This window comes from Rutidosis leptorrhynchoides, chromosome 3 (assembly GCF_046630445.1).
Source record: "Rutidosis leptorrhynchoides isolate AG116_Rl617_1_P2 chromosome 3, CSIRO_AGI_Rlap_v1, whole genome shotgun sequence".
In the NCBI taxonomy this organism is placed as follows: Eukaryota; Viridiplantae; Streptophyta; class Magnoliopsida; order Asterales; family Asteraceae; genus Rutidosis; species Rutidosis leptorrhynchoides.
The window spans coordinates 168,272,926-168,293,081 of NC_092335.1; the positions used below are offsets into that span (position 1 = coordinate 168,272,926).

Here is a 20,156-nt window from a genome sequence, read left to right on the forward strand (position 1 = left end):
TTTAGATTTCGAAGATTATCTTTAAATCCCTGGAATTTCGGAAAAATCAATCGTGATTACGTCACCGATTACGACAAACCTATAATTACTCATTTCATCTTTTTGTGATAGCTTCATTTGTACTCTTCGCATAATCGAATCGTTTTATCTATATAAATCAATAATGATAAAACTCTATTTATCAACTCATATTCGTCATAAAAACATTTTTATTGTTAGCCATGACCACCTCACTCAAATTTCGGGACGAAATTTCTTTAACGTGTAGGTACTGTAATGACCCGGAAAATTTCGACTAATTTTAAACCAAACTCTCGATACGATTTAATATATTTGACACGATGAACGAAGTCGGTAATGTTGAGTCTCAAAAATTTTGAACTATTTCATATAATCAATTATTCTTTGACTGTTTCCGACTATTCAAGAACAAATATTTGTAACTCAATAGGTATATAATATAAATATAGACACACACAATAAATTAAAATAATAAGATACAAAATAAATAAATGATTTAAAATGAATTTATATAGATATACATACATATATATATGGTCGTCAACAATAATTATTATATTGTAATATATATAATATATATAAATGTTAACAATCCAAATATATTGTTATAAGTGATATATAAGTAATAAAATATAAAGTTAATATATTATATGTTAAGAATATGGTAATTATAGTAATATTATTACCTTCATTATTATTATTAATACTAATGTTAAGATAAATGTTAAGTATTATATGCTTTATTATAAATAATATGGATATGAAATTTAACACAGTTAATTTGTTATATTATTATTATTATGACTAATATTATTAACATTAATGTAATTATTAATATTGTTATTAAAGTTACTAGTATTATTATGATAATATTACCACTTTTAATATTAAAATCCTTAACAATATTATTAATGTTATTACTAATAAAATCATATCATTAATAAAAATTATTATAAATTCGTATTATTATTATTATTTTATTAATATTATTATTATTATTATTATTATTAATTATTATTATTATTCTTTTATTATTAATAATATGTTTATATTTATTATTTAATGATATTGAATATATTGTACAGATAAAAACAAGTGCAGTTAAATCTCACTATCACTTTATCTAATTTTTCTTCACTCGCTGTTCCTTCTTTTAAATCGTTTGTACCAATCAAGACTACAAAACAAATTGAAAGGAATCTGTGGCAGCTGTAAACCCATTTATACTCTGTTACACCTTGTCTGCAATTGGAAAAAAATAAAAGAGGAAGAAATATTTTTTTTTGACCCACGGTTCTTTATATATCTACTTTTTGGAAAATTAAGAATCGATGCAATTATCAAAATCCTTAAATGCAGTTTAGTTAGGAATCATGTGTTCAATCTTTCTGCAAAAAATTAGTTTCCAATTCTTCTTATCGATTGTTAATTTTCAAGTCAAAGTTTTGTTAAAAAAAAGTCAACTATTGTTCTTCACTTAAATTAGTGTTATATGTTATGATTAAGATAAAATTTATGATTCCATTAGTTTTTATAAACATTTTACAAACTAATTTGTGTTATAACCATCATATAAATCGTAACCTTTTGCAAGATAATTTTTTTTTTTTCAAGATCATAGCAGCGGCCGTAACCACTGTGCTGTACAATTTCTTTATTTTTATTTATTTATTTATTTTATCTGATTAGATGACATAGCAATTAGATATTCTATGTTATATCAAATAATAATGATATTGGAAGTTTAGAGGATGAATCGAATGAAAATGGGAATTGAGGAAGAAGAGGAAGTTAGGGATCCTGTTATACGAGTTATATAGTATACGGATGAGATATGAAACGGAAAAAGGGCATCAGCCCAACGGTTAAGGATGATGGTGTAGGTCGAGAGGTCACGGGTTCAAAACCCAGCCGAGGCATTCTTTTTTTTATTTCTAATATTGGAGGTAGATTTCAAATTTTAATTTGATTTTTATTATTTTTATTAGTTAATATTATTGTCATGATAATGGTTATAATTTCTTTTATAAATTCAAAATTATTATTATTATTATTATTATTATTATTATTATTATTATTATTATTATTATTATTATTATTATTATTATTATTATTATTATTATTATTAATATTATTATTATTATTATTATTATTAACATATGTATCATTTAATGAACTACTACTAAAAATTATTTTCTTTAGTAACAAAAGAGTTATTTTTATATAGTTATTATTAATATCAGAATTATTACTGTTATCATTAATATTAAAGATAATCATTATTATTAACATTATAGGTATCATTGTTATAACTTTATCAAAAACTAAGTAGTATCATTATCATTAATATTATAAATATTGTTAAACTTATCATATTATATAAAATTTGTATTATTATTATTATTATCAAATCTAATATTATTATTATCCATATCTTAATATTTTTCATTAAATTAACTAACAAATAATATTCATATAACAATATATATAATACACAAAAGTAAACTATATCAATATCTTATTTATTAAAATAAATAAAATGAATATAATGAAACATATAGGTTATTGATATTAAAATTTAAACTACTTATAATATACATAGTTGTTCGACTACAGATATATGTATTAATATATACACAAATGATATAGGTTCGTGAATCCGAGGCCAACCCTGCATAATTCAATAAAGTCATATGTATTTTTACTACAAAATACATTCGGTGAGTTTCATTTGCTCCCTTTTTAATTGCTTTTGCAATATATATTTTTGGGCTGAGAATACATGCGCTGCTTTTATAAATGTTTACAAAATAGACACAAGTACTTAAAAATATATTCTACGTTGAGTTGTACCACTGGCATATTTTCCTATAGCTTGGTAACTACTATTTACATGGGTATTGTAAACGTGAATCCTGTTGATAGGTCTATCGGGCCTGACAACCCCAACCGGACTGGACGACCAGTATTCAACGGTTGCACAGTACTTCGTTTCGATGACTACACTTGGTACGGTGTAGTGAGATTTCATAATAAAGGGAATATGCGACGTGATTAAATGTTAAGTATGGTTACCAAGTGCTCAACCACTTAGAATGCTTTACATACACTTGCGAGTGTATTATGTTTATGATTATGAAATCTTGTGGTCTATTAAAATATTGAAATGATTGTTATGATAAACCTATGAACTCGCCAACCTTTTGGTTGACACTTTTAAGCATGTTTATTCTCAGGTATGAAAAAAGTCTTCCGCTGTGCATTTGCTCATATTACTTGGAGTCATTCCTGCATATTTAGGACAGTACCTCGCAATGAGACTAAATGTTGATGATTTCGTTCAGGTGGATAAGGACGGGTTGTTACACAATAGCACAAAAACTTTCCGTAACACAGATTTAAACTAGTAAACATTAATTTTACACTAAAGACAAAACATAAACAACAAAATGAGACTGGTAAACAACAAACTAAAACATGAACTAACTAATTCTGGTCTAAATCGTACGTTGGATAAAATTGAGACTGATAAGCTTGCGAAGGTTCGACTTTCTCTTTCGACTTTGATTTTGATGCTGTTTTTTTAACCCTCTGAGAAGTAGATTCACCGGTTAGGTCATAAGAAGCGCTACATGTTGTTCGGTTATGACCTGCTTGCTTGCAACAAGTACATGTTCTTACTCTCTTTTCAATTTCTTCACCTTGAGATGGAATCCGATCGGTACTTTTTGGGCGTCCATGTGCTCTTTTCTTTTGAATAGGGGGTTTATGATTTTCAAGATCTTGGGCCCTGGATCCGACCATTCGGATCGATGGGGCAAAGGAAGGATGTGTTCGGAATATGTATTTACATAAGTTTGAGACAAGAACCAATGTGATACATAACATGTTACATCTTCCACTTCGAAGAGTCGTGCTGCTGCAATTACATGTCCGCAAGGTATGCCTGATAATTGCCATTGCCCACATGTACAAGTTCTATCTTCTAGATTAACGAGGCCATTTTTCCTTCCGTCATGCACCTCTATTAGATTGTTTTTCGATGGAAATGCTTGCCATCTTCTTGATTTGTTCGTCCTCTTACCTAATTTACGTTCAACATATGGAGTAACCATTGAAGTAAGACTAACTGCTTTGTTGTGATGTTTGAAAAACCAATCCTGTATTGAAGCGCGAAAAAATTCCAATAACATGCAAACTGGTAGTTTGCGAGCATGTTTGGATAGAGCGTTAATAGACTCTACAATGTTGCTAGTAAGGTATGCATACCTAACATGATCAGCTTGACTTCTGGACCATTTGTTGAAACCAACGTCATTTAGATACTTGTGAGATGCTTTTAATCTTCGTTCAAATACACTAACATGATCTTGAAAATCTGACAAACGATAAGCCTTAACCATTTTCCAATAGTTCCATTCAAAATATTTGAATTTGTTGGACATCGTTTTTATGTTCATGAATAGATGACGTGCGCAAAAAGAGTGAAAGGCCTCAGGAAACACATTTGAAATACCATGTGCTATTGAAGGAGCACGATCCGAAATAAAGTTAATCTCTGACATGCGATTACTCATACTACAACTCTCTAAATGATCTCTTAGATTGCCAAAAAACCATGACCAAACCTCGTTTGTCTCGCCTTCACCAATTCCATAAGCCAATGGCAAAATTCTGTTATTGGCATCCATTGCAACAGCAACTAAATTTGTACCCAAGTATCCAGCTTTCAAATGTGCACCATCAACGATAATAATAGGGCGAACATTTTGGACAAATGATCGAATCTGCAAGCAAACAAATCAAATGAGATTGCTATTAGTTTAAGATAAAACAATTTTAGGATGAGTGATACTTACAACTGCGCCAAAAGACATGTAACACATCACGAATCTATTTTCATTGTTAGTCACCACATTTGTCATGCTTCCTGGGTTATGAATCTTAATGTTATGAAGATAAATGGGAAGCATTCGGAACGAGTCATCCATACTGCCACAGAGCATCTCTATTGCATGACACTTGGCTCTCCATGCTTGATTGTAAGACATGCTCACCCGAAAATGGTTGCCAACATCATCGTGTATATCTTTTGGTTTATAGTCTCGATTTGCAGCTTTGAACGATTCCATCAGAATACTTCCTAGCACCTTTTTGGTTGCATGTTTATTATTTCCCATAATTTGGGTACGTGAGCATGTGTGTACGTCATGCAATTTCTTTACGATGAAGTTGTCAGTGTGGCGTATTTTGTATGCACTACATTTCCACTCACAATTTGGCAACATGCATTTAGCGGTGAATCGAGATTTGTCTGACTTTACAGGCTTAATTTGGAAGTTTTCTTTAAGACATTTTGTGTATAGGTGGTTTACAAAATCATCCTTGTTTAAAAAGGTTTGTCGAACTTTAATCAAATCGGATACTCTATAACTGGTTGTTATTTGGCTCATAGATTCAGATTCAGTCTCTTGGTCATGCTCACTCAATAAAAGTGGCATATTCCAGAATACATCCTTTTTTTCTTCCTCTTCTTCATCTTCATCTTGATCTTCTCTGTCATTTTCTTCCTCCGAATCACTAGACGCGACAACGGATTGAAAAGGGTGATCTGTTTTTTTAATTTTACATACGTTCTCAACGCCATAGTTGAAGAAATCAAAGTCTTCTGTGTTTGGAGGTGGTACTTCAGGTCCTGCTTCTTCCAAATTGGGTGTCTGAAGGTTTGTTTGGGCCTCGCTTGTTGGTAGGTTTTGTTGGACATCGTGTGTTGGTAGGTTTTGATGGACACTGTGTATTGGTAGGATTTGCAATGACTGTAAGTTTTCTGGGAGTTGATGCATTGTAACTTTGTCGACAATGTAAATATCAATATGAGCATTTGATATTGCATGTTGTAGAAAATCACGAAAGTCTTCATAATCATCAGTAATATCAAAAACAAGATTATCGACAATATATCTCATTGAAATAGGAGCATTAGGTGGCAAATTAATTTTTCTAAGAACATTTTTTAACAATATTCTTCGAGTAATTGGTTTTTGGGGAGCAACTGGGAGTTTTAATCGTGTTCTAAAACAATCTAGAGGCAAATACATAGGTAAGTTATTAATAAATTGAAAAGAACCACCACAACATATATGAATAACAAAGGTTTCATTATCACTACAACTCATTATTTAAAACAACAAGAGAAAAAATGGTGGAAACTTACCTTAATGACGCTTGAAATTATATGATTTATGTGGAAATGAAGTGAAAATGAAACTGTGCAGAATGTAGTTTCAGATATAAGAACAAAGAAAGAAATAAAGTGTTATCCGTAATAGTACAAAAATCGTACAAAATCTTATCCACGAAATCATGAAAATCTTATCGGGATAAGACGCAAGACGCAAGAACAAGACGCAAGGCGCAAGACACAAAACACATGGACGCAAGGCTGTTTGTTGCGTTTGCCTTTAACGCAAGGTTGCAACGTCGCAAGGTCGCATGGACGCAAGGACGCAAGGTGTCTTGCGCCTTGCGAGGGCAAATTGTCAAACTTTTTTTTTTAGGGCTGTCAGTCAACAAGCTTCAAAAAAATGGGTATTTTGGTGATAAGCCCAAGCCCTTGTATATTTAAGTATTATTGGATCCATCAGAAAAATATTGGGCCCCTATGAACACTGGGCCCTGTGCGGATTTTCCTGTTGCACCCCTATCGGGCCGGACCTGGGTTTTTTTAGTAAAATTGGAGAGGGGCCGATTCGTACTTTGGATAAAGTTTGGGGTCCTTAGTGTGAGATTGAGATAGTCCAAATAGTAGTATTGAGGAGGGGCCAATTCGTACGTTGGATAAAGTTTGAGGGCGTTAGTGTGGGATTAATTTGAACTATCTTAATTAGATATATAGTATAATATACAAAATTATGTCAGACTAGAAATTATAGAAGGAAAGGAAAAGATAACGGGTCAACCTGACCTATTTGACCCATTTCATAACTAGACCCGACCCGCCCATTATGTCTTTAAAGGTTTCTTCCACTCGAAGTTAGATAATTTGTATCCAAGGCTAAAGAGTAAAGTCGAGTATTGCCAGATTTGAATCCCGGATACATTTGATAGGAACATACTTATCTATGGCCAGATCATTCATAACTATTTGTGAAGATTTTACATATATACGAACACAAACACATTTGGATCACACTCATACAAATATCAGTTACATAAACTAAACTCTAAAGTTAGTTTCACAGAAGAACTAAACTCTAAAGTTAGTTTCACAGAAGCTGCAAATCGAACAAATATCAGTTTCAAATACAAGATCATGAATGCAAGTCGATTTCAAATTTCGATCCAAATCAATTACAGTATATTAAACTTCTAAACTTGATTTCACTACTCTAAATTAAACCCAGACTGTAGTTGAATGTTAATGTAGTTACTTAATAACCGAAACCATAACTTTTAAATTACCTCGAGGACGAAAGATGCAATTTACCCTATAGAATATACAAGTGTTGTGAGAGTAAACCTCATCTGTTTATATACGTGTTGTCAAGTTGACTCAGCCCGAATCAATCCATCTTAGCCTCCTAAAAAATTGGCTCGAAGAATAGGTGTGGTATGTTATGTTCTTCCTGAATTCACAACTCGAATCAAGGAATCACCTGCTACAAACTGAAGCGATAGAATTGAGAAACAAGCTCGAGGTATGTAACAATGGAGTTTATTGATTACAATTGATTATTACAGAGAGAAAGGTAAGAAAATACAATATTATTGAACTGAATGAATGTAACTAGCTAAAGCTATCTGCTTTTATATTACTGTTACTAACTACGGAGTATAATTAGAGGTAGCAATATGAAACAGTTTGTTTTTTTAATACGGTGTGATTTGCTCTGGAACCCGGCTAATTAATGGGCCAGGCTGGCGCAGGAAGGTTACCTCATAATTATTTATGGAATTAAAATTTATTAATAGTTTCTATATAAAGTTGAAAATGTTTTAGGAGTTTGATTTAGGTTTGGATTATTATGTTTTAATATCCTTTATTATATTATTATATTCTATTCCATGTACCTTGTAGGCGATCAAATTCGTTATCTAGTTTCTTAGTAATATATTATTATCTAGAGTTTTCTCTCTACTGTGGCTAAATCTTTCATTTATCAAGGTTAGGGTTTCTTCATTCTTTTTCATATCATATTTACGACAATAATAATTACTGAGATTGTATGTAACATTAATAAACCTCTGTTATTTTATTAAAATCTTGTGATGTGGTGCTTTTATGTTACAAGTAAAATACAAGATTATTTGGGAAAAGGGGCTTTTACAACTTAAATACAATGATCATCTTAGTGTAGAATTTAGTGCATTAACTATGTAGTTTGCACCAATATATCATTCTTACTCCTTATCATGACATCAGACCTCCTTGATTTATCATTCCATTGATTTTTATGACTAAAGCTTATCATGTATTTATTTTAGAACAATTATAACTGTATTTAATTGCATCAGAATACATTTCCGATAATAATACCATGTAAATAAAGATCCAGGTATATTTTTGGAATAATGGAACCAGCTCCCAAGAAACATAATGCATCCAAATTAGCATCTGAAGATATCATTAGCAAAATGCCGGAGGATGTGATAGTTAATATTATGGATCGTTTACCAATACAATATGCGATCAGGACATCTATTTTGTCAAGAAAGTGGAGGTTCAAGTGGACTTTACTCAGCCAAGTCGTATTTGACGTGTTTTTCTGTGAGTATTTAAAAGGACTGGGAGGTGAAAATTGGTATGATGCAAATAATATAAATAGAATTCTTTTTCATCTTAAAGGTTCCATTACAAAATTTGATTTCTTGATACCATATGGCAAGGTTTTGGATGTTACGGAAATTGATCATTGGATGATATTATTGTCCAGAAAGGGAATCAAAGAGTTTAATCTCTTAAATATACATGTAACACCTCTTACATTGTCTTCTTATCTTTTCTCTTGTGTGAAATTGGAGCACTTGATGCTTTATAACTGTTCCCTTAACCCCACACCCACTTTTTGTGGTTTCCCATATCTTTTACATTTGATCTTTTATGATGTAAAATTTGTGAATGGAAATTTTGGAGAATATATCTCTCAGTGTCCATTACTTGAGTTTGTGAAGGTTGTCTATTTTAATGGTGATCCTCCTATTGGAAAAATAAAAATGATTGAGATAGCCAAACTTAAAAAGCTCAAATGTTTAATCTTCCCATTGTGTATGCTTGACTCTACTGCGCTCACAACTTCCGTAGTCTTTGACCTTGTGGGTCATTTCTCAAAACTTCAAGAGCTTTCTTTGGATCTTCATAAGTGCAAGGTATGCCTAAGTTGAATTTATATTTTAAATTGTCTTTACATTATAATTATAGTGTAACAAATGCTTTTATGAATTATATAGCTAATTGACTTGGCTTTCTATGTACCGTGTTTCTCAAAGTTCGTACGAGAATCAGGTGTTGGAAAATGGGTTCGTACCTCCCTTAGCTGCCTAAGGACTTTGAGATTACTCGCTGTAGATTTTGGAAGTGATATTATGTTATCGTTTGCCATTGACATGATTTGGGGTTCACCGGAATTGCAGAAACTTTATATCATAGTAAGTAAATTTATTTAGATGAATCATCATACTAATCATCATTATTAAATTTCATAAGTGAAATCTGAATGCTTCTAATATTTTGCAGCCTGCATACAATGCTGCCATCCAATCACCGCCACCACCTGCATTTTGTGCTTCAGATTTTAACCACATCTCAATGGGACAGCTGCGACTACGGAGTATTGCATTTACTTATTTTAGAGGTTCAAAGAATGATATATGGTTGATGAAGAATCTACTTGCTTGTTCACGCTTGCTAAAGGAGATTCTTATATATCCCTGTCTATCTCTGACGACGTATCTTAGTGACGATGAAAAGTCGATGTTTGCTACAAAGCTTTTAGATCTCCATCGATCCTCCTCCTCTGCAGCCGAAAGGAATATCATTTGGGATGGACACAGTGAATATTAACCCTTCTTAGTATTAAAATGTGCTTTTAAACTCGCTATGGCTTCTGGACATGTTTGTTCTCAAACATGATTTGACTGGTTTCGTTTTCAAAATCATTGATCAATGCTTTATTGTTTTACATGGTCAAGAAACTGAATTTGTTTTATATCATTTTGGCATTTTTTTTTAATTCTATATTCGTGTCCATGAATTGCGTTTAAATTAAAAGGCAAAAGGGTGAAATCATAAACCTAAGTCTGTTTTCGCTACTATTTGAATCTATGAGTCCATCCAAGGAAAGTATATTTACCTATAATACTATTTGAATGTGTGAGTCGAGACCCAAACGGGTTTGGGTCAATTTCAAATTTCGATCCTAATCAATTACGATAAATCAAACTTCTAAACTTGATTTGAATACTGTAAATTAAACCCAAACCATAACTTCTAAATACCCTATAGAATATACAACTGTTGTTAGAGAACACCTCTTCTGATTATTTTAGGTAAAGTGCTGCTGTACTGCACTTTACCTTGTAGCCATGGATACAAGAGACGTCTTCTTGTACCCAATGCATATAATTAGAGGTAGCAATTTGAAATAGTTCATTTTTAATATGGTGTGGTTCACCAGATGTGTGTTCTAGAACCACGCTAATTAATGAGCCAGTCTGGTTAAACCTTGCGCATGAAGCAAGGGCACATTATTGTGGGTAAAACTTTCAATTAAAAATAATATTGTAGGAGTTTGATTTAGGTTAGGGTTTCTTCCTTACTTTTTGTATTTTACTGAGATTCTACCTCCCTATTTTATTAAACCTTGTGATGTGGTGCTTTTAAGTTACAATTAATAATTAATATACAGAGATTATTTGGGAAATGGTGCTGTTACAAGTAAAATACATTGATCATCTTATTGTAAATTTATGTTCATCAACTGCGTAGTTCACACCAATATGGAGTATCATTCTTACTCCTAAGTCCTAATTTGTGACATCAGACCTCCTTAATTTATCATTCCATTGATTTACCGGTAATTATTTTAAAATAATTGTTACTGTATTAATTTTAGAACAATTGTTAGTGTATTTATTTTTGATAATAATATCATGTAAATAAAGATCCAGGAATATTTTTGGAATAATGGAACCAGCATCTGAAGATATAATTAGCAGAATGCCAGAGGATGTGATAACTAATATTCTTGATCGTTTGCCAATTCAATATGCGGTCAGGACTTCTACCTTGTCAAGAAACTGGAGGTTTAAGTGGACTTCAATCAGCCAGGTTGTCTATTTTAATGGTGATCCTCCTATTGGAAAAATAAAAATGGCTGAGATAGCCAAACTTAAGAATCTCAAATGTCTATACTTCCCATTGTGTCTGCTTGACTCTACTGCGCTCACAAGTTCAGTAGTCTTTGACCTTGTGGGTCATTTTTCAAAACTTCAAGAGCTTTCTTTGGATCTTTATAACTGCAAGGTATGCCTAAGTTGGATATATATTTGAAATTGTATTTACATTATAATTATAGTGTAACAAATGCTTTTATATGAATTATATAGCTAATTGACTTGGCTTTCTATGTACCGCGTTTCTTATAGTTTGTACGAGAATCGGGTATTGGAAACTGGGTTCGTACCTCCCTTAGCTGCCTCAGGACTCTGACATTACGCTATTTAGATTTTGGAAGTGATACTATGTTATCGTTTGCCATTGGCATGATTTGGGGTTCTCCAAAACTGCAGACACTTGAGATCAGAGTATGCTAAATAAATATAAATATATTAATATTAATATAATATATATCATGATAGTAAATATTAATTAAACCTCATAGGTGGGCATCTGAATTCTTTTAAAAAATTTCAGACTGCATACAATGATGAAGTTGGTCCGGCCACCTGCATTTTTTGCTTCAGATCTTAACCACATATCAATGGGGCAGTTGCAGCTGCGGAGTGCGGTGTTTAAATCTTGTAGATATTTAGAAAATGAGATATGGTTGTTGAAGAATTTACTTGCTTGTTCACCCGCACTAAAGAAGATTCTTATATATCCCTGACTCTTAGTGACGATGAAAAGTTGATGTTTGCTACAAAGGTATTGGGTCTCCATCGAGCCTCCTCTGAAGCCGAAGTGAATATCTTTTGGTACACATAGTGAATATCATCGTTCTTACTGTCTTAGTATTATTTTGCACTTATCTCATCTGCATTGTATTCTGGTTTCTTGTGAATTTGGTTTATCTTTTGGTACTGGTTAGACTTGTGGTTGTTTCTCGTTTTATATGTAGTTAACTTAATTCTGGAGTAACAGAGATGTGATCATTAGTTTGATATGAATCAATGGGATAAGGTCATTACTATTGGCATCTGCACATAGTAAGTTGTTGCCGCTAATGTGGTATGTCTTCTATATCTCAAGTTTGCGACATATAAGTTGTATTTTTATTGGTGTGGCAAAATGAATTGGTTTATACCGTTTTGTGTACTCTAAATTTTTTTCTGTGATTTGCGTATAAATGGAAAAACGGTGATTCATAAGCCAAAGTATGTTTTCAATAGTTTGTGAATCTGTGAGTCCGGCCAAGGAAGGTGTATTCCTCTATGATACTACTGTTTTCTATGTCTACTATTTTCTGCATCTTAAATCTTTTATGGGCCTTGTATTACTGGTTTGAGATTGAGATTTGTGAAAAGACTTGTGGATTGTGTTCGAGTTTAACAACTTAAGCATGTATGACCTGTATTTGAATTTTGGAATTTGGAATTATAAGAAAATATCTTACGTTGTGTACCCATTAATTGGAAGTGAAATGGTTTTGAAGAGCTAAAGATTTGGTGACATAAATTGGAATTTGGAAGAGCTAAAGATGCCATTCAACTATTTTTGATCGATATGCTAAATTAAGAGGGGAGAAAAAAAGGTGTGTAGTGGCTACAAGAAAAGAATGAAAAGAAATTTGTAGCCCAACTAATAGCCCAGTTAAACTCTATAAGTTTGTGTGTAGGGAAATTGATGAAAATACACTTATTTTTTAAGGCTTCAAACAAAATACACTTTTTTAAAAAAAAAATTGCCTTTTTACACCATTCGGTAGACGGGATTTCTGTTTACCACCTTTATCTGTCGTCTACTACCATTTTTACAAAGTAGTAGACAGTAACAACAATGTAGTAGACAGTGAGAACAAAGCAGTAGACAGTCAATTACAAGGTAGCTGACCGTCTACTGCCTTGTTGTTACTGTCTACTACCTTGTTGTAGGTGTCGACTGATATGTATTATTGGTGTCGACACCTACAACAAGGTAGTAGACAACAACAACAAGTCAGTAGACGGTCAGCTACCTTGTAATTGGTTGTCTACTGCTTTGTTCTCACTGTCTACTACCTTGTTGTTACTGTCTACTACTTTGTAAAAATGGTAGTAGACGACATATAAAGGTGGTAGACAGAAATTCCGTCTAGTGAATGGTGTAAAAAGACAATTTTTTTAAAAAAAAATGTATTTTGTTTGAAGCCTCAAAAAAAGTGTATTTTGAACAATTTCCCTTGTGTGTATACCCGGCCTCTTTATCGGGTCTGAAGATGGGCTCAAAAATAGCAGAAGAAAATGTGGCCCAATTTCCTGAAATTAATAAATTGTTACAGTTGTACCAAGAAGGCAAGAAGTCTTTGCAGTTTCAACACTGCTACCTAGTCAACGAACACTTTTTTTTTTTTTTTGTAGCAAAAAACAGAAATTAAATTCATAATATTTTCACAAAATTGTGAAAATCCAAAGGATACAATTTGATTCACAAGGACTTACATGATTACATGTCCAAGTGAATTAACCCCATACAATACAAAGAGAATTATCTAGATTACATAATGAGATGACAAACAAAAGAAGCTCAGTATCTCTAGCAAATATTAAGTAACAAACTTGCACCCATTTAACTAACATCCAATGTCGAGACGACCACCTATAGAATTGAAGAACCGCACAAACCTTCGAGTTAACAACAGACTGCAAATGAACCCTTTTCCACCGGTTAACCCGGCCGGTGAATTGTTCTAGAAAAGGTGTTGAACTGGCGAAAGCTAAACTCGAACCGTAACATGTTATAAGAAGAAACCCATCTGTTTTTAGACCCAAAAGTAAAACCATGATCACCATAAGATACAACAATGGAAGATATTGAACCAAGACCAACCCCTAAACCAATTAAATTTAATGAAGTAATCATCACCAGTAGGTTGTGTAGAATCAAATCCTCAACAAAAGTCTCACACATCATTGAAAGAAGGCACAACCGATACACTTAAGTCCCTATCGTCATCCACCAACTCAGAAGAATGCGACTGAAAGTATAGTGGAAGAGTTGTTAGAATATGGAGTAATAAAGCAAGTCAGGGTCCATATATATTATGCACCAATTGTGATGGTGGAAAAGAAAAATGGTACGTGGAGTACGTGCAGTGGCGGATCCAGAAAAATTTTTCACCGGGGGCAAATTTTTTTTTTCTAAAACGTAAGGATTTTTTTTTTACAAAATATAGAGGTTTTGGGACAAAATATAGAGTTTTTTTGAGCAAAATTTAGAGGCTTTTGAGCAAAATATGAAAGTTTTAGGGCAAAATATGAAGGTTTTGGGGCAAAATATGAAGGGTTTGGGGCAAAAAAAAAATTCCACCCGGGGCAAAATCGAAAAACCGAAAAAATTTACACTAAAATTTCGAAATCGTCGGGGGCGGCTGACCCCACTTGACCCCCCTCCCTCCGCCCCTGCGTACGTGTGTGGCTATAGAGAGCTAAAAAAATAACACCATCAAGGACCAGTTTCGTATACCACTAACAGAAGAGCTAATTGATGAGTTTTGAGGCTCAATGTTCTTTTCTAAACTTTAAATAATGTGCTACCAAGAATGCGAGGAGAGCTTCAAAAATCATTGGTTAACTATTACGGTATGTAATTTTAATGGTAAAATCTTTATATTTATTGATATGACGTTAATTGTCATTTATAATTTTTTTTGAAAATCTAATTATCATTATTTTAATTAACTTATATTATTCTTTCGCGTCTTGGGGCCCTTTTTTTTTGCATCGTTCAGGGCACTCAAATTCTCGGGACCAGCCCTGCTAATTCTAAAGTCAAATTTTAATGGAAGTCAAAAAAGAACGTTGTATACATTAAAGATCGACTTTAATATAACAATTTGATTTTGTATGCGCTTTAAATATTTGTTTTATAAAAATTTATAACTTTATATTTATGTTCATGTTAATGTTATGCTCTTCTTTTTATATGCAAAACCGTCCTTGAAAAGATGGAAGCATGGGCGTTTTTATCAAGGGACCGGGTGGGGTACCCGCGCCCCCGGTTGTTTTTGAAATTTTAGTGAAAAATTTTGGATTATTTGACTTTGCTCCAGTGGGTTTTTTTGCTCTAAAACATATATATTTTGCCTCAAAACCTTCAAATTTTGTCCAAAATTCTCAAATTTTGCTCCAAAACATTCAAATTTTGCCCACAAACATTCAAAATTTGCCTAAAAACCTCTAATTTTTGCCCAAGAACCTTGATTTTTTTGCCTAAAAACGTGTTGCGGTTTTAAAAAAAATTTCGCTCCCGATGAAAAAAAATTTGATTCCGCCACTGGATGGAAGCATATATTTCCGTAATGTTGTACTTTTTTCAGTTATTAGTATACATAGTCTACAGTTATAAACTATACATGGTTGCTTCAATTACATTGTAACTATAGAAATGATTTTATTTGTTTTTTAAAACAAATTCGTAAATTCACGGATAATTTATGAGACACAAATATTAATATTATATTTATTATATTATATTATATAAATATACTAAAGCTTAATTAAAAGGGTGATGATATATACACAACTAATTTTTACAAATACACAACCAAACATGCTTTACAGTGTTGTACCGTACAACACTGTAAAGCATGTTTGGTTGTGTATTTGTAAAAATTGGTTGCGTAGATATCAGTACCCTAATTAAAAACATACGGAGTGGTAAAATTGAGTAAAAGGGTAGGAATGACATTTTAAGTAAGTATCATATCTTTATTTCCTCAAATTCACAAGCTCTCTTAGGTCAATCAATCTTTCATTTCTTTTTACAAGCGAGGATGTAGCCATCTATCGTCCTGCTTGAAATCACTCACCCTAACAAGAGGGCAAAGAAGGTTAGGGTTTCTTCCATATTTATTTCGTATTTTATTTTTATTCACAATAATAATAACCTTTTAAAGCTTGTGATTTGTTGCTTTCATGTAGCCAGTGGGTTACTTAAATACTGAAATTAATGAATGACTCGGTGAAAAGTAGTCACTGTAACAATTATTATTTTCTTGATTCAGTTTTCTACTTGATATGGAATCTGTTACTCTCTCTGTTTAGGTTATGAAATTAGGGTTTTGGACATTTATTGGGTTTTATTTTGGAAAACAGGGCTTTTCAAATACAAGCTTAAGGATGATTCTATCTTTTTAACTAAATGTAGTGATTTCTATGTTACAATTTGTTGTATTGGTCAAATAATTATCATATAAGTTAAAATTAGTGAATCAACTCTGCAGTTTGCACCAATCCTGCTTACTCCTAAATGGGTGGGTTGTGACACCAGACTTGCTTGATTTATCATTCCATCAGTTTATATTTATAGATTATCTGTATCTATTTTAGAACACTACTGTATCTATTTGTAGTTGCACCTAATGTGGCCTGTCTTCTACAGTTCAAGTTTGCAACAATTATCGTATCTTGAATCAGTTTTTTATTATACTCTGTTAGGTTATGAATCTAGGGTTTGGGACACATATTGGGGTTTTATTTGGGAAAAATGGGGGCTGTTATAAAGACAAGCTAAAGGATGGTTACAACTTATAAAAACTGTAATGCTTCAAGTTTGCAGTTTGCACCAATTCTTCTTACTCCTAAACGCGTTGTGACATCAGGCCTCCTTGATTTATTTTTATGTTTGTAGCTTATCATGTACATTTATTTTCTAATAATTATTACTATATTTATCTGCATCATCAGGAGACGCTTTTTACGATAATAGTACACCGTAAATAAAGAGCTAGGAATATTTTTAGAACAATGGAACCACTTCCCATGGAACATAATGCATCCAAATCGGTATCCGAAGATATAATTAGCAGAATGCCAGATGATGTGATAGCTAATATACTGGATCGTTTGCCAATACAATATGCGGTCAGGACTTCTATCTTGTCAAAAAACTGGAGGTTGAAGTGGACTTTACTGAGCCGGGTTGTATTTGACGAGGAATTCTATGAGTATTTGGAAGGACTAGGAGGTGAAAATTGGTATGATGGGAATAATATAAGTAGGATTCTTCTTCATTTGAAAGGTTCTGTTACAAAATTTGATCTTTATATACCAGATGGCAAGGTTATGGATGTTATGGAAATTGATTATTTGGTGATGTTATTGTCCAAAAAGGGAATCAAAGAGTTTGAACTCACAAATATCCATGAAGAACCTCTTACATTGTCTTCCAAACTTTTCTCTTGTGTGAAATTGGAATGCTTGTCGCTTTGGAACTGTTCTCTTTACTCCACACTCACTTTTTGTGGTTTCCCATATCTTTTGCACGTGAGCTTTTTTGACGTAGCATTTGCCAATGGAAATTTTGGTGAAATTATCTCTCAATGTCCATTACTTGAGTTTTTGGAGGTTATTTATCTTTTTGCTGATCCTATTGGAAAAATTAAAATGGTTGAGATAGCCAAACTTAAAAATCTCAAAGATTTATTCTTCCCATTGTGTATGCTTGAAACTACTGCGCTCACAAGTTCCTTAGTCTTTCGGCTTGTGGGTCATTTCTCAAAACTTCAAAAGCTTGCTTTGGATCTTCGTGAGTGCAAGGTATTCCTAATATGGATATATATATATATATATATATATATATATATATATATATATATATATATATACACACACACACACACACACACACACATATTATATTGCAGCAATTGATTTTATGAATTATATAGCTAATTGATTTGGCTTTCTATGTACCACTTCTCTTATAGTTCATACGAGAATCAGGTGCTGGAAACTGGGTTGGTACCTCCCTTAGCTGCCTCAAGAATCTGAGATTACTCTCTGTAGATTTTGGAAGTGATATTATGTTATCGTTTGCAATTGACATGATTTGGGGTTTGCCAGAACTGCAGACACTTGAGATAAGAGTATGTTAATTAATTTATATCATGAATGATCATGACAGTAATATTAATTAAATTTGAATTCTTTTAAAATTTTGCAGAATGCATACGATGATGACGTACCACAACCTGCATTTCGTGCTTCAGATCTTAACCACATCTCAATGGGGCAGTTGCAGGTGCGGAATGTGGTGTTTATATCTTTTAACGGTTTTGAGAATGAGATATATTTGATGAAGAATTTACTTGCTTGTTCACCCGCACTAAAAAGGATTGTTATACATCCCAATCAATCTCTGACTCTTAATGACGATGAAAAGTCAATGTTTGCTACAAAACTTTTAGATCTCCATCGAGCCTCCTCTTCAGCCAAAGTGAATATCATTTGGAGACAGTGAATATTAACCGGGCTTAGTATTATTAATCACTTGGATCATCTGTATTGTATTGTATTCTGGTTTTTGAATTTAGTATCTTTTGCTACTGGTTAGACTTGTGGTTGTTTTTCTTTTTATATGTAGTTAACTTAATTCCGGAGTAATAGAGATGTGATCATTAGTTTGATATGAATCAATGAAATAAGGTCATGACTTTTGGCATCTGCAATGAGAGCCACGTGCACAGTATTAAGCAGAGGCACATGTTTGTCACGTGCAGGTGGTTGTTAAATTGTATTGGCAGGAAAGTTTGTTGTGGCGGATTATGTGTTAGCTGAACTATATCTAGTTAATTTTTTGGGGGTAAAATAAAATCTAGTTAATTTGATTGTATTAGGTATTATCTTTTGAAATGAAATGAAATCTCTATCATTTCTGTAACAAACAATCAATTCAATAAGATTTCAGTTGGCAAATTGTGTGGTCAAACATTTGAAAGAAATGGTTTTGGGTATATAATGGTTGAAGACACTTGATGAAATTTATTGGAATTTTGAAGAGCTAAAGATGTCATTCAAGGGATTATCACCAAAATGCTCAAATATTTTGCACCCCTTGCACCAGAGCCCAAAAAAAAAAAAAAAAATTGACAAAATGCCCTCGCAAGGCGCAAGGTACCTTGCGACCTTGCGTCTTTTTCTAAAAAAATTACGGTTAAATGACATCTTTAAACCTGGCACTCCACACTTTCATCCGACTTCGCAAACAAGCAAATAAACACTTACACAGGCGATCCGCAAAAACGCAAGCAAAACGCAAACCCTCTTCATCGCTTCCATTACTACTACCAGATTCTCCTCCTTCATCACCTCCCCCACCACCTAACCCCTCTTGCCACCACCGTGACTTCTTATACTAGCCTACAAGGGTTTTCACGAAGTATTAGGGTTTTCACGCAAAAGAAATCGGGTTTTCACGAAGTAATCAAGCAAATAATCAAGGAATCAACCTTGCAACGATGGTGAGCAACCAGGTTAGTGATTACTTTGTTGTTTATGTGTGTTTTATCTGTTTATTTTGGGTTCGATGCGAATTGTATAAATGTGCACACCAACTGCTCGATGAAATGTCTGTTTGAGGTGTATTGGTGTTTAATGAAGTACAACCGTTGTTTTATGACATGCAACTGTATTTTGGGTTATATGTTCGAGTGAAACATACATTAACAGCTCGTAAAATTATGGAAATTGACCAGACGCAAGACCTAGTTTGCGTGCTTGCGTACGCAACGCTAGTGGACGCAAGTTTATCTTTGCGTCCTTGCGTGTTGCCCAGAAGCTTGTCTTTGCGTCCTTGCGTTGGTCAATTAAACGGACGCAAGTTTTATCTTGCGTCCTGATACTTTCTGCTGATTTTATTGTTACTTATGCAGGGATTTGTGGAAGGAAAGTTAACGATGAAGAATAAGTTGAGCGTTATAGGGGATGTGAAGAAGGTCATG

General features: G+C 32.9%; 2 protein-coding genes across 2 annotated transcripts; both read left to right on the top strand.

The window, feature by feature from the left end:
• The first annotated feature begins 8,592 nt into the window (after positions 1–8,592).
• Positions 8,593–10,081, top strand: LOC139900586 (F-box protein At4g09920-like). Its single transcript, XM_071883352.1, has 3 exons — positions 8,593–9,387; positions 9,469–9,666; positions 9,755–10,081. The coding sequence occupies exons 1-3, from the start codon at positions 8,593–8,595 to the stop codon at positions 10,079–10,081; spliced, it is 1,320 nt and encodes a 439-aa protein (XP_071739453.1).
• A 6,087-nt stretch (positions 10,082–16,168) lies between these two features.
• On the top strand, positions 16,169–19,012 carry LOC139896988 (F-box/FBD/LRR-repeat protein At1g13570-like). The gene is made up of 4 exons (XM_071879631.1): positions 16,169–16,265; positions 17,122–17,973; positions 18,144–18,302; positions 18,380–19,012. The coding sequence occupies exons 2-4, from the start codon at positions 17,182–17,184 to the stop codon at positions 18,674–18,676; spliced, it is 1,248 nt and encodes a 415-aa protein (XP_071735732.1). The 5' UTR covers positions 16,169–16,265; positions 17,122–17,181; the 3' UTR covers positions 18,677–19,012.
• Positions 19,013–20,156: the final 1,144 nt, after the last annotated feature.